Source organism: Oryx dammah, unplaced genomic scaffold, assembly GCF_014754425.2.
Source record: "Oryx dammah isolate SB20612 unplaced genomic scaffold, SCBI_Odam_1.1 HiC_scaffold_18, whole genome shotgun sequence".
NCBI classification, from domain to species: Eukaryota; Metazoa; Chordata; class Mammalia; order Artiodactyla; family Bovidae; genus Oryx; species Oryx dammah.
Genome location: NW_024070202.1, coordinates 50,918,935 through 50,934,612, shown reverse-complemented (window position 1 = coordinate 50,934,612; position 15,678 = coordinate 50,918,935). Strand labels below are relative to the sequence as shown.

The 15,678-nt window shown below is 37.4% G+C and overlaps 1 protein-coding gene across 1 annotated transcript in view; it reads right to left on the bottom strand.

Moving 5' to 3' along the window:
* Positions 1-15,678, bottom strand: part of CTTNBP2 (cortactin binding protein 2) — a 164,379-nt gene that overhangs the window by 64,075 nt on the left and 84,626 nt on the right. Inside the window, exons 5-8 of the mRNA XM_040259872.1 lie at positions 11,237-11,440; positions 9,714-9,813; positions 7,311-7,461; positions 3,716-3,964 (exon numbers count right to left, since the gene is read on the bottom strand). Coding sequence (XP_040115806.1) covers positions 3,716-3,964; positions 7,311-7,461; positions 9,714-9,813; positions 11,237-11,440 — 704 coding nt within the window. The remainder of the gene's footprint in view (positions 1-3,715; positions 3,965-7,310; positions 7,462-9,713; positions 9,814-11,236; positions 11,441-15,678) is intronic.

The following is a 15,678-nucleotide window of genomic DNA, read 5'->3' as shown; positions in this document are numbered from 1 at the left end:
CTAGAATGTGGGAGGAAATGCCTGGGATTCACCTGGTTAAGAGCTAAAAAGGCATCAGTCAGTCTACAATCCCAGAACAATGCAAGAACAGTGTAAAGATGGCAACAAGAAGACCACTGCCTGACCAGAGGACCATGGGCCTGCTTACGGATGACCTCTAGGATGGTGGAAAATAAATGACTGGAAAGCAGGTAAAAAGCCAGGTGGGAGATCTGGGCTGGGGAAGAGTTATTGTAGAAGCCACAGTTGAAGTTGAAAGACTGAATAAATTCTTAAAAATAGGACTAAGCAGCTAGGATGGCTTGGGGGTTGCCTAGGGTTAAAAAATAAAAGAGAAAGAACAGAAAAAAAAAAAAAAAACAAAGAAAAAGCCTGATCATCAAATTCAGAAGGGAAGCAAAGAAGGGGCAGTGTTGTGGAAGCCAAGGAGAGGTCTGGATTAGAATCAACATGTTCAACAACCCAGAAAGACTGAGTAAGAACAGGAGTGATAGGAAGCCTCCAGCTTTGGCAATATGTAAGCCAGAATTATAATCTACTCCTGTACTTACAACATGCATAGTCCCTCAAATAAAGAATCTGTTGTATGAGAGCTCTGACAACCAGATGCTCAAATCCAGACACTCTCCCTAATCTCTTTCTGCTGCAGGAACTTGATGTGTCAAAGTTCTCATGACAGAACACAGAGTTTCACTAAGAAATTCTTCTATCACTCACACTGAGTGATGAAAACAAGTGTATCCTCAGTGACGAGTCGGCCATGGAGTAGTCACAGACCAGCTTTAGAGAGAGCTCCTCTGGTCACCAAAGACCAATGGTGATTTGCATCAATTGCTTAGTCACTGGGAAAAAGACCAAGAACTAAGTGGAAAAAAGACTGACTGAGGAACCTGATCTCCTATGAACTGACTTTGGGGAATTAGTTATGCTATTTCCCAAAACTGAAACATTTTCATCTGCAAGGCAAGGGGGTTGGAATAGATGAGCTATGTGTCTTCAAGCTCCCAAATCCCACGTTTGTCAAACGAGAAACATGTGGAAACTGAAGTGATCTTATTGGGTAACAGTGGTGCTGCTCCCGTATGTAGAGCAGACACATGAATGCTATGGTAGGAAAAAACAGACAGCTTTTAAGCCCCACTTGTGGTCAGTGTAGAATCTCTTCACCCACACAATGATTAACTCAGGATTGTAATGTATTTTTTCTGAAAATCAGTCTTAGCAACTTAGTTGTGAATAGATTACCTTTCTGGAGAACTATCTCAGCCACGATATAAACACTGTATTAGGCAAAGGATGCAAAAATATTTTCCAATACCCATGACTAGGAAGGCACACTGAGTGGTATCATGTGAAGAGTAATAAAACCAGGCAATCTGGTGTTCATTCCCAATGTCTATTCATCTCTCCATAGTTTCAATGTCCTAATTGTAAATGAAGAGGTAAGCCTGGAAGACAAAGTATCTACTCCAGGGCAAAAAAAAAAAAAAAAGCCTGTTATTTTAATCTATTATTTTTCTTTGCAGTGTGTCAATGTTGTCAGCTATGCTTACTTTCTAAAAGCTCTCTCTTCTTATTCAAAATTTATCTTAAGTTCTTAAAATAAGAGAATATTGGAAGAGTCATATTAGACATGAGAGAGAAATTCTATTTCCCTTGACAGAGCATCCACGTTGCCAAGGGCCTGGGAATCCATGAAGATACCATCTTCAGCTATGAAACCACCAGGACTAATGAGAAGTTCATAAAGGAGGAGCTGAGTGGCACCATAAGCCCCCACCCTAAAGGGTAACTCACCCTGGAGGGAGAGCTCCTCTCAGTGATGCTCAGGTTTCATTTTCTGTTTTGCCTTTTTTTATTGCCTTCAGGTTGAGTGCATGAACAACCTACCACTGTTAGTAACCTTTCACATTATACTCCAAGATTTTCTAGAAGAGGAAGGCAAGTCGAAAACCACCCTGCAACACACATTTTCTCCATCAAGTGAGATTCACTGCATTAGATTAACTATGCCTATTCGAATTTAAGCCTTCCGTATTTCCCATCTTTGCCTTCCAAGTCCTTTTATGTCAAATGTCATTGCATTCCATTCAAATCAATACATAAATATCAAGCTCATATAATTACTGTAGGTTTTTTTTTAAAGGATAATTGGGAGTAAACTACTACTAACAAGCAATAACTCCACACTGGACTGACTCATTCCTGTTTCTCACTTGTTTCAAAAACACCCAAGTCCAAGATGAGCAGCTTCTGCTCTAAATCATAACACAGGAAGTTACCAACCAGGAGCTCCAAATGCACATTTCTAGCTATTTCCAGATATCTCCATCTGGATGAACACGTCCCAGCATTAAATTCAGCATGCCTAAACCCACATTCTATCTGCTGGATCACAACACCACCTCTTCTTTCCTCTTTCTGGGAATGTAACTATGACCCTTCTACTCATCCCATTCATTCAATGCATCTAATCTGTCTGCAGTACTTGGACATTTCTACTCTGTGACCTCTCTTATGATTTCCACCAGTCTCATCATCTTTCACCTAGTCTCTCTCCCTGCCATCAATGTTTTCATAATCCCAAATCTTCTAAATGTCATTGCTCAATCAAGCAATTTAAACAATAGAGCTGATTCTTTTGTTCCTTTGTACAAACTTTTCAAGTTTTACTCTGGTAAATAAAACTCAGATTCAGTGCATCACCGAAGGCCTGTGCTATACTATGAAACTCCTAGTCTTGTCTTCTCACTACTCTTCGTTAGCTCAGCTGGAGCCTCTCTACTTCCATACCATTCCTACTGTTCCCTGCATCTGAACTACTCTCCTCTCCCAGTGATGGGTGACAAATGTAACCCAGCCTGCAAGGCCAAGATCATTTCTATCTCCTCCAGAGTGAGTCATTTCTGAGCCTAATACTCCACAGCTCTGCTCCCTGAAATACGTGCATTCTGTCTTCCAAAAAATAAAAATTTGCATTTTTGTATTGTTCCAAACACATGTCTATTACCCTTGTTTTAAATTTTCGGTGCTTCTCTTATCCTATGCTTGTCTTGTATTTTGCACTCCTGCCACTGAACTAGGAGTTACCTAATCACATAAATGATTCTTACAAATGTTAGCTCCCATAATGCCTTGCACTCAGGAGCTTCCTGATAGCTTTTCATTGTTAAAGCAATATTACTGCTAAAGTGATTTAAACGGAAAAAGAAGCATGAATGGATGGCTTCCTATGTCATGTTATTTCTTTAATAATCACAATCTTTCTCCACTCTAATGGGTGAAATCTAGAACTCTCTTATGAATCATGAGACAGTACAGGTAGTGCATAGAGAGGGAGTTGAGCGTACAGGACATGTGTACTTGAATCCTGGTTCACCCTCAGAATCATTGGATGGCCTTGGTACTAACTCAAACAATCTTGAGGCCTCAATCAATATCCAACTTCTCTTCCTAATTTTACATGAGACAAAATGTCTGGAATTACTCCCACATTGGTTAACAAACTCCAAACTGATTTTTATGACATCTCATATACGTTTGATGGTAAATATCTGCTGGACAGAAAATATAGTTGGTTCTTACTAGATCATTTCTGAAAATGGTGCTGCTCAGTCTCCAATTATTCAAGCAAAACACACTCAGCCAATAGCAGCCAACTTTGCCACTCATCAAATTACAACTGTATAATGAGGCCAGCTGCTACCAGACACACCTTAAAACCCTTTGAAGCAGCAATATGGGCAGGAGTCCAGCCTTCACTGTCAGCGTGGTTGATGAGGTCTGCAGGAACAACAGGCTTGGATGTGCCTTCATGACGCTCTTCTTGATCCAAGTCAAAGATGGCCGACCCAGGCTCCTCCTGCAACTTGTTTCCATGAGCTGGGGCTCCATGGTACATAAGAAGCTTGAGGCTGTCCACATTACCAGTGTCCACGGCTGCATGAATTGGTGTCCAGCCATCCTGAAAATAAAACAACCAGGGGGAAAGAGTTGATTACAACATGAATGTTGAGAGCAGTGTTATTTAAAGTTCACATCTAAATATTCTTGGCCATGGACCACTGAGACAGGAAAAGCAGGCATTCCAATCCTGAATATCATCGATGAGCTAGGTTCTCTCAGACCTCTGTCAATTAGTGCCTTTTCCATTGCTCTGACTCATGTCTGCTATTTTGTAAGAGTTTCTTCTTAACACTCGACCATTTGGAGTGAGTTGGTACTACCCAGCCTGGTAAATATGCATTATATATGGTAAAACAAAATCTCAACTTAATATTATGAAAGAATGAACTTTAGCATACACACTTTAAAAAATGTATATCCAAGTATAATAAGCCAGTTCTATTTATAGGGAAGAGTGCTAATTCTAGTCATCTTAAAATTGTATGCCACTGATTCCAGAAGGAAAGATTCTAGATCATATGGAAAAGTCAGACATAAAGGGAAAACAAAGTCAAATAACTTTATGAGATATCTATTGGCCTCTATGGACCTCTCTGGGATTGCAGATGGATACTGGTAAATGCAAGCTTAGAAAATATTCCAACTAAAATATTGGGCCCATTCTCTAGAACATATTACTTTGAAGCCCCAATCATCCACTTAGCTGGTTGTTAGAACAGACTCAGAATTTTTTTTTTCGGGTAGCGGTTCTCAAAGTGTGGTTCCCTGATCAGCACCATCAGCACCACCTGTGAACTTGTTAGAAATGTAAATTGTTGAGCCTCATCCAAGACCTACTGAATCAGAAATCTCAAGGGGTGGGGCCCTACATTCTGTTTTAGCAGCCCTCTGGGCAACTCTGATGCACTAAAGTTTGACAAACTCTATTCTAAGGAAAACCTTGATCCCCTCTGTAGTCTCTCGTTTTTATATATAGAGAGGTCATGTATCCATATTCATTAGATTTTTAAGACTATCATAAAAGAATTGATGATTATTTTGGTGATATGTATTTTGGTTTTATTTTCCCTTTAGTCTTTTTTTTTTTTCATTTGGTATTTCATGCTGCTACATAAATTTTTTCCAGTGAATAGGACTGATGCTTTTGAACTGTGGTGTTGGAGAAGACTCTTGAGAGTCCCTTGGACTGAAAGGAGATCAAACCAGTCCATCCTAAAGGAAATCTGTCCTGAATATTCATTGGAAGGACTGATGCTGAAGCTGAAACTCCAATACTTTGGCCACCTGATGCGAAGAACTGACTCATTGGAAAAGACCATGATACTGGGAAAGACTGACGGTGGGAGGAGAAGGGGACGACAGAGGATGAGATGGTTGGGATGGCATCACTGATGTGATGGACATGAGTCTGAGCAAGCTCCAGGAGTTGGTGATGGACAGGTAAGCCTGGCAAGCTGCAGTCCATGGGGTCTCAAAGAGTCAGACACGACTGAGCGACTGAACTGGACCGAACTGAATTGACAGTACACTTAAAAAAAAAATGAGTAGAAGACAGAGAGGAAAAGAGACGATAAATGATAATCTACATTTAGACTGAGTCATCTGATCGTTTGCTAAAGCTCTTCCTGGACGTTGTAGCTTTGTCTCTGGTTCTGTACTTCACATCATCGGAATTAACTTGGCTAAGGCAAGACCATGGCTGGCAGTAGCTGGAATATCATATAGTCCTTGGGAGTACCCCAGGCAGGCAAAGTGTTTCATGGCTTGTTCTTTGTTGGGCTGTGGATACCTTTCCTTAGGCATCAGCCTTAATTAAGGACTAGAGTGTAAGTGCTCTTGACCTTCCTTATATTACAAAGACCATGTAATCATTTCAGAAAAACTTAAAATCCTGTATTCCCCTTTGATTTCTTATTAAAAGTTGTGAGAAATAATTAATTATTCCCTTAAGGACCTTTATCAATTATGCTATTTATCTCTGTACTTCTAATGACTTCACTCAGTTCATCAACAATTAGCTTGAGAGCATGGATTTCTGTGTTCTCTAACTTATAGTATGTGACTTCAATTTTTATGTCACACTACTTATTTTTCATTCAGATATTGATGTAAAATTCATTCCTTTTCATATATAAGGTAGAATTTTAAAATAAGTATATGTAATACCACAGATTTCTTAAATATATAAAACAACATGAAAAAGAGTAACATTGCACTATTTTCTCAGATTTTCAAAAAAATAGAAAGTAAAGAAAAAAAGCTCTAGCCATAGGACTCAATGGAAAATGTCTATACCTAGCTTATATTATATCCCTGATTATACTATTATTTGTGGGTTTACTTTTGAAAACTTAAGAGAATCCAGTATCTTAAGAGTGACCTTAAAATACATAATATACTTTCTATCCTAGAAAATTTTAAGGGTGATTCCTGTGAAATGGATGCACAGTATAGTCAATTCTCTATTAACAGAAGAAATCCAAGGTTCAGATAATCTTTGGCAATTAAGATGTCTACACTTGTCATTCATCATGAATATGCTATAGGATGGTAATTACTACACTTTTAACATTCTGGGAAACTGCAGGAAAAAACCTCCTGAGCCCAGTGAAGAGTGGGTCCTGTAAACCTGCCAGCCCTTAGATGGGCCCCCACTGAAGAAATGCACGTCAGTGTGTGAAGGGCTGATTCCTGGTCTTCAAGTCTATCATGATAGGATGATAAAGGCCAACTAGGGAGGGCAAATGGAGGAACTTGTTTCAAACACATTTTTGTGTGCTGAGCCAGAAGTCGTATCAAAGGACTCTTCTTGTGAATCAGACTCAGTTTCTTCAGTTTCTAAATCTGGCTTCACCTGTGCACCCTGTTCAGGAGGCAGCAGGACTGTGTGGGATGGAGTTAAAGCTACTTCAGCCTATTAGGTTCCATACTGGACTTCCACACAAAGTGCTTCAAGTTCTGAGGCAAATTAGACAATGGCCTTGAACTCTGTGATCATCTCAGCAAAAACAAAGGTCAGCTCTGTGAGGAATAGTGAGCACAAATAACCTTCCTCTAAGTCCTGGCAATGGGCACTGTCTTGCCACGAAACTGCTTCCTGTTTATACACATTACAAATGAGCACTACTGTGGATGATGACGCCAACTCAATGACAGGTGACCTGTGTCAATGGCTTACAATTCCCTGGTACTACACCGACTACCTTTAAAAAGAAAGGCTAACTAACAAGCTTTGACTAATCAGATGAACAGAGGTCAGACCATGAGGATCCAACATATTCAAAGCAAAACAAAACTTTAAACAAAACAAAGCAACCTGTGTTTTAACCTATTTTATTTTTTGAACTGCAGAGTTTGCAGACATATTGTAATTAGAGGACAAAATATAAAATACAGGTACTCACTCTGGTTTTCACACTTCGGTCAGTTCCAGCTTCCAACAGGAGTTTAACACATTCTTTGTTTCCATTTTTACAGGCCAGGTATAGAGGCGTCTGTCCTCCATCAGCAGCACAATTAATATTGGCATCATATGCAATCAATAACTCTACACACCTAAACACAACAGGATGATTAATTATGTACGAACTCGGTGTGACGTCTGAAGTGCCACCTGACCAAGACATTAAAAAGAGCAAATACTGCTAGAGGAATTCTGCATCTTTATTTATTACATGAATTATTATATACATATATATATAATCTCTTATTACTGGTCTTATTATATAGATACTATTTTAACAAGGCTGGAAGATATTTTAATTACTCCCATGAAAATTTAAAATAACAGCTTTGATCAAGGGTGAATACCTGGTTTACGACACTTCTCTGTAAACCACATATAAAAGTAGAGTCCTTGGAATATGTTTAACTGTGCTTGACATATATATTATTTGTGGTTCAAAATAGTTTGAACCTTGAAGAGAGTCAGACTGCTGAGTCATTCTGAGATTTTCAGTTGAGAAAATAATTATAAATAGCGCAGACAGCAGGGCACCATGTGCGCAGACCGAGGAGAGGGCTGTTTGGGGAAGAAACGGCAGCAAAGGCTGTTTTGCTCCCCTGAAATGGGGCTAGTTTACAAGGAAAAAAGACACAGTTCAGCAGAAATGCACTGCCCTGAGAATCAGGAAGGACAGCAGTGAGGTGAATTCAAGACTTCATGGCACTTAGGAACTAACTACAGTTTGCAAAATCAAATGAGAATAAATTCAGAAAAGAGGAATAAATCATAACCAAATGAAGAAGCAATGCACATCTTTGGTTTTTTTGCTCAGAGGCAAGCTTTCTCTTGGCTTCCATTGACAACATTTGATTTGTTTATACATTAGAAAAAATAAGTTACTTATTGATGTGTATTTCATATACATTTAAATTAACCAAGCCTCCCTGCATTTCCCCAGGGTTCTCCCTTTTTGGCAAATCCATCCATGCCTCCATTCCCATGACTACTACACTATCCAAGCAAGTAGCCCTACAGAAGGCCTACTGGCAGTAAAGGCAAAAGTATAGTCCAGAAGAAGAATCTTTCCTGGAGGACTTAGAATACATGCAAAAAGGCAGCAGCAAAATCAATAGTTCTGATCATCAATAATAAATTCAGAGTGATGAGGTGTATGTTCAACATGCAGAAAAAAAGTAATACATATATTAAGGATGCATTTTGAACTTTTAAAAATTCATATTTACAAAGAATGACAGCAGTGTGAAACTGAAAAACCTTATGTCAAGAATTCTGAGATTTGTTAATTGTTTAATGCTATTTAATGTTTGTTAATGAAACATTTCTATTCGGATGGTAAAAGTTAAAAGTTGAAAACAGCTTTCATTCTCCGTAGACTGCCATTTCAGTACAGGCAAAGAAAGCAATTTAGCTGTATTCTATCAATATTATTAAAATATCACTTGATTACAAAAAGTTATCTCTCTATTCAACTGACTTATTTAAGCAACTGAAGAAATCACTGCTAAACTTACGTATATTCTAATTACAGGCTCTTTTTGATTTTGTGCTCTAACTTCTTTAAGCATACAAGTTCCTGCTTCAATTTTTTTAAAAAATGATAAAGTAAGGTGCATACTCGAACAATTTATAATAATAAATAACGTGTGTGTGTGTTGAGGTGGTGGAAAATAGTGAACAATGAAGTGTGTAACAATCCATTATATAACCACATACACAGTTGACTGTCCATATGTGCAGGTTTCACATTCACAAGTTCAACGAACCCCAGATGGAAAATACTTGGAAAAAAAATCCTAGGAAGTTACAAAAAAGCAAAACCTGAGTTTGCCACATGCTCGCAGCTATTTACATAGCATTTACATTGTATTAGGCATTATAAGTAACCAGAGATGATTTAAAGTGTATGGGGCGGGGGTGGGGGGGAAGTGCGTAGATTATATGCAAATAAATACTGCAGCATTTTATATAACAGACTCAGAGCATTCTTGCATTGTGGCATCTGTGGGTGGTCCTGGAACCAATCCCCTACAGAAAGGAGGGATGACTTTATGTTGATAGGCTAAAAATAATCTTCCTCTTCGGAAGCAAGTTCATTCACACGAGGTTTGGAAACAGCATATTCCTCTTCTTCACTTCCCAATATACGACTTATCTATTATTAAGAAGAGCAAATTTAGGATCCTCCTTTGCACTTAAATTCTCAAAGATGTTTAGTTGAATTTACTTGCCAAAGGATCTTAAGTACTAGTTTACACATTCAGCCAGAACTAAAATATATGTGCAAATCATAAAGAGGCTCTTTCCATGAGGGGGGAAAAAAAGGATTAAGAGCATCACTTACTTGAAATGTCCCTGAGCAGCTGCAGCACACAAGGGTGTGAAGCCATTTTTATCAGCAGCATTGACTTGGGCTTCTGCATTCAGCAGCAATCTCACACAGTCTATGGATTTTAATAGAAAGCCATTTTAATTTCCCACTTAGATTCACGACGAGCCAAATTCTATACAGGCTGCAGACAGATACTAACCCCAAGGGACCTCTCTCTCATGCACAGCTCATCTGACATTTCTTTCAGGGTCGATATAAGATTCCACAGGCTATTATGAAGGAAAAGCAGCCTCTTTCCCCCAGGATCATATACCCCAGACTCATCAACTAAGACCAGGTTTCTTTCATTTTGGGGGGGGGCAGCCAGGGGAAGAGCGATTGATGAGTGAAAGGAGAGTCATATGTCAGAAAAGGTTTTACCAGGTTTTTCCATCAGACAATCCCAGAAAAAAATGTTGCTGGATGGAAAATAAAATTCTTTGACTAAATTGATATACCATTCTTTGTATTTAAATAGTTAAATCTTACTTTCTGGTGTTTAATTTAATCATTAAAATGCTTTCATGTTGTGGTTATCTTAGACTTAACTCCCTGAATGAATATTAAGGAGAACCTCCAGAAAGTCACCAGACTCAGGCATGAATACCACTTAGACCTCACGTTCCACATGTTATTTACTAGACTGAATTTCTCTATATTAGAGGAAATTCCTACTGTACTTTGGAAGAAGTACTCCAAAATACTTTTAAAATAATGAGTTCTCATATTGTAGTTCCCTAGAATCTTCTATGCAGCCCACTGGAACACACTGAAGCTCTGAAAACTTCCAAGAAAGCCACATTATGTGAATTCACCAAGGATCACATGGCTTATATACGGCTACTATCTAACTTTGCGTTTGCCATCAGATCATCTCTTTATCTGCCCTATTGTTATGTTTTAGTGTATTTGACTATAAGATTTGCTTTTTAAGGAACAAGATTAATCCCCCAACTTCATCAATATGTCCTGTATAGTTGCACAACCTCTCAGTACTCTTAAAAAATTCAAATAACTATTAATTGGTTCTAACTACAGAACAATTTCAGACCCATGACCTTTCCTAACTACTAAAACTTTCCCTCACTGCAGCATATGCGAAAGCCCTACGGCTTTACTTTCACAGACATCAGCCATTTCTAAGAGACAAATTAGGGCTATTCTGTCCTGGCCAAAGCGATCACAGATGGGGGCCTTATTCAAAATGTGTTTTACAGTTACTAGACCCCGAATTTCTAGGCACACAGTACATTTTACTGTACATAAAACAAAGACAACTTTTTGCTAGCTGCAAAATTTTACATTGTTACCGAACTGTCCAAATTGGATTTTTAAATGTTTACAAAACTTTAAATCATGTAAAAAAAGTTTTTTATTTCACCTGGAAGAGAAAATGTGAAATAATAATTTTGCCCATAATAATGGCTACAGTGCTTTTAACTCTTCATCCTTTTGCAAGAGGGTGATACAGTGAAGTAAAAAGGTACCATCTTTACCTGTATGTCCATTCTTAGCAGCAGAATACAAGGCAGAATGGCCATCTTCACAGGAGTAATTAATGTCCAGTCCTTCTTCATTAAGCAGCATTGATAATAAAGTGACATTTCCCTGGGCAGCAGCTTGCTGAAGAAGGGTGGGCCTGCCAGCCAGGGGGGCAGGACCACCACTCATTAGCAAAGGGGTTAGGGAGGGTGACCAGCCTGTGGGTTAAAGTGACCCTAGTTAGAGAGTAGGAGCAAGGATAAGAGACAGATATTAACCATTCCTTTCCAAATTACACACACACACAGACATATGAACACATACCCTTAGAGGATTATGTGGTTTCTAATATGACCAATCTGTTAATATTTACTTTAGCATAAATCTGTACTGTTATTTCAATCTTATATCTGCTGCTAGTTAAATTAATATACATCGTGACAAATTATTTTTAGTTGTGAGTCTTGTACAGATAAGTGTTAAAGTGGTGATTGGTTTCAGGAAACAAGAAGGCTGTCTTGTTTTAAAAACAAACTGAATTTTAAAACTATGTACAGATTTTCTCAGTTTTGTTATTAACTGAAATATATCTTTAGGCATAAGATAGAAATAATTCTAAGAAATAGAAAATTTCCTTTTTTCTACAATGTCTCCAAGGTACTTAATTTATAAATTTTATATAAACCATTGAGATGGACCAAATACCGTGAAGGAATATTTACATTCTTTGAATTCTCTTATTTGGAGAGAAAAATAGTGGGCGGCCAACAACTATTAAGTATTAATAGAAGCACAACATATATAGACTATACCAGGACAAATATTCAATACACAATGGAAGACTGTATCATCTGGCCATCTTCACATTTTGTACCAAAAACTTTTAATCAGCTAACAAAACAGGACACTCTACCATATAATTTTAACAAAAGTCATAAGAGTTATCATAGTTAGGATTTCTCATCAGTATTTAGCAGCTTTAGAAGAGAATCTGTTAAGTGTGTGAAGTCGGCTGCATATAGCATGGAAAATTTTCTGAATTCTTCCTTGATCAAAAGGCTGTAAAAACAGTAAAGTAAAAATGTTTATTTAATGTAATATATAGGTATTTAGTGTATTTTAGGCTTAAATATAGTTAACTTTCAAAATAAGTCATTTTTCCTTCTTCCTTAAAGTCTGAAAGTAAAGCCCCAAAAATCTGAAAGTAAAGTTGATGTGTATATGGAGGTATGTGTGCACATATTCACTCCTGGGGTACACTTTCTACATCTGTCTAGTAACAGTCTCTGTCGTAAGATACAATGGTAGATCTTTACTATGCCCTGCATCTTTACTACCTCGGTACCAGGATAATATTCTGAGTACACAGGTGTTATATTAATACATAATAAACTTATCATTGAATCTTAAATTACTGACCTTAAATTATTTCAGTAAGTACTAAAAAGGTGAATATCAAAGTATTCCTCAGAACTTTAAAAATTCTTCAGAAAAACACCAAAGCAGTTTCAACAAATGAAACTGACTGCTTATCAGAAACTGGATATTATATCTTCAATTATTTGGATCTCTGGGTAACTTATTGCTTTTACTCAGACTATAATACCATAAAATTCAAATGCTCATAAAATTAGATATTTATCTAAACTTTATGATATTTTCCCATTGATATTCATTAGCTCTTCTTACAAAAGTAACATTTTTTACTTCATACTTACAAGAAGGCTCCTCTCTGGTACATTTTACCTTTTGTATTTTCTTAAAAACAAACAAAAAAACAAGCCCACAAAAATTAAATCAGTACTTATTAGAAATGGATGATAAACAGAGAAATTATAAATACCAAGGTATGAAACCTTGACTGCAAAGCAAACACAAAGGCAATTTGAAGGCATTGGTACTGTGCTTCTCTGTGGAATAGGAGGGACTATGGCCCACACTCCTGTCTGTCCATCTCCCCCACTTCCTTCCTCCCAACCTCCACCCCCATCCCCTCTCTCTCAGTATCTCCAACTCAAACCGGGGGTGGGGCGGTCCTCAGTTCTTGATATCCTTTTAGGAATATTAACAGGTAAATATTAAATAGTTTGCCATTCTTTTGAGTTTTGTTTTCATTTTTCTTTTTTTAAGATGATTCTAGCCATTGGGGACAATTAAAATATAAATATATTTTAACTGTTTTTTATGGAAATATTCAATTATGGATATAATTTCCTGGGAAACCTGATTTCTAATGCTAAGCTATCTTAAAGACAAAATACTTTATTCAAAAATTTTCTCAATCTTTAGACCACCCAAGAATCTTGTAGTTCTGTAATAGAAAGACTCCAGAAGAATATATATCAATTCTTATTTTCTTCTTTTAAATATATTGAAAAAGTCTTTAAAAATGAAAATCGCTTTATAAATACCAAGTATTCTTAAAGTTTAAAAATTCTTAAATGTATTCTTAAGTACACTTTTTATCTCCACTACCACTTCCAATTTTCTCCAGGCTCAGCAAGCTTAAATTACTATAATAAATAATGTTATAAATTTGGGAAAAATAAAACTTCACCATAAGACTTTATTGTTCATTTGAAATTCCCCACAATTACTCAAAATTATAATATTTAGTTGACTGGTTAAGTAATGGTTAAGTAATACCTGAACAGACCTGCAGTTATATAGCTACTTTAATGATGCTAGAAAAAGGTCATTCAGCTCTACAGAATCATATGCAAACATTAGTAAAAGTGAGCAGCTTGCAGAACATGCAGTGATGAAGGGAACAGACAGAACGTGCAATAGCAAAGGAGTTGAGAACAGCTTCCGGCATCAGCTTCAGAGTGTGGAGAAGGTTAATCTCGTTCATAGCTCAGAGGGATCTCATTTTCTGACTTAGTCTTTAAGCCAATCAAACATGGACAAGAATTTTTTAAATGCATGTTTACCTAAGGAAAAAAATCTGAACCAAATCAAATAAAATGCATCAAACAACTTTTTTAAGAAACAGGAAAAAAAAAAAAAATTCCAAGGGTATGGAAACTCAGTTGCCCGGAGTGATTTTTGGTTTAGGCTTCTGTTCATCTAACAATTAATGTGTTCGTGTGGCAAGTTCAGGAGCAGCAAGAAGTTCTAAGCTGTTTGGAACTTTAAATTCTAAAAATTTTGAATTATTTAAATTTTACTTAAATAATAAAAATTTTAACATTTGGCCATAAAGTGTTATTTAAAAATTTTACATTTGGCTTTAAAAGGGCTGAGTTAATGTACAAAACAATTCATCAAAATGATATCTTTTGTCATTGCAATTCTCTTCAGTGCTTTAACTTAATCATAATTGTTTTATCATAGATATAAGCTGACATAGAAATGTAGATTTTTAGGGTTTCAAAGATAATGGGATCTCGATTTCCAAGAAGGGAGAGGTGGTGAACTACTACTTGAAAAATTCAACAGGCAAGTTTAACACATATTTTTGGTTTGGAACTATTATTACTTTTTTGGTTCAGTGCTTTCATTTTTAGATGAAAAAACTAATGACTCAGAGAGAATCTGCTCTTTAGGGTAATACCTAGAAAGGAGCAGAAATGGACCAACATTGCCTTTTTGCACTCAGCCCAGTGCTCTTTTCACCACTGACCCTGGAGCACATATCCACCAGGTATTTGGTAGGTGCAGTGTCCCTGTTTCCTACTTAGTGATCACAGTGACACCAGTAACTATTACAAGATGAAAACCCTTCAATGAGCCTATGCTTTGGAGAGGTACATGCTCACCCAGGCAAGGCAGATTAAGAAGCAGGATGGAGGGCACTCTGGTGCTTCCCAAGTTGCAACGGCATGGCAGCCAAAAGGGGGGCATCTAAGTGGAAAGAGAGTTGAAATCTTCTACCTTATCTGCAAAGTTTCAGTTGACCTACATCCACAGCTGAGTTGAACACCCCAACTATGTTAACTATAATAACATTCCTATCTCCTGTAGTAGGCTGGATGTTCAGCAAATGCTTGTTGATACCTAAACAAATTCCACTGCCTCCTTTTTTCTCCTAATAAACTACATCTTCTAATCAAGTGACATGGAAGGCTGTTATGCCACCAAAAGTAACCTTGCAGTGGTCGAACTGCAGAATCAGAGAAGAGAAAATCAGAGAAGAGGAACCAGCTTCATGGATCTTCTGTGACTGCTGTTTCTTTGGTTCTACAATTTATTTTCTCTTGCTTTCTACACACAAGCAAGGGCATTCCCCGCGCCCGCCGCCCCCGCCCCACCCCAAGGAGCTATGATTCCTTTATCCAAAATCCTAGATAGGTCATTTTAGTGAATATATAGTGGAATTCTATGACTCTAGAGGTTAACTTACATCTTGCTGACAAAACATTCTTCAGTCATGGATCCTGATTTTAAAGCTTTTCCACTGAAACCAAAGGGCTCTAGGAGCTGAACCCCGGAACACAGTAATGACCCAGGCAGC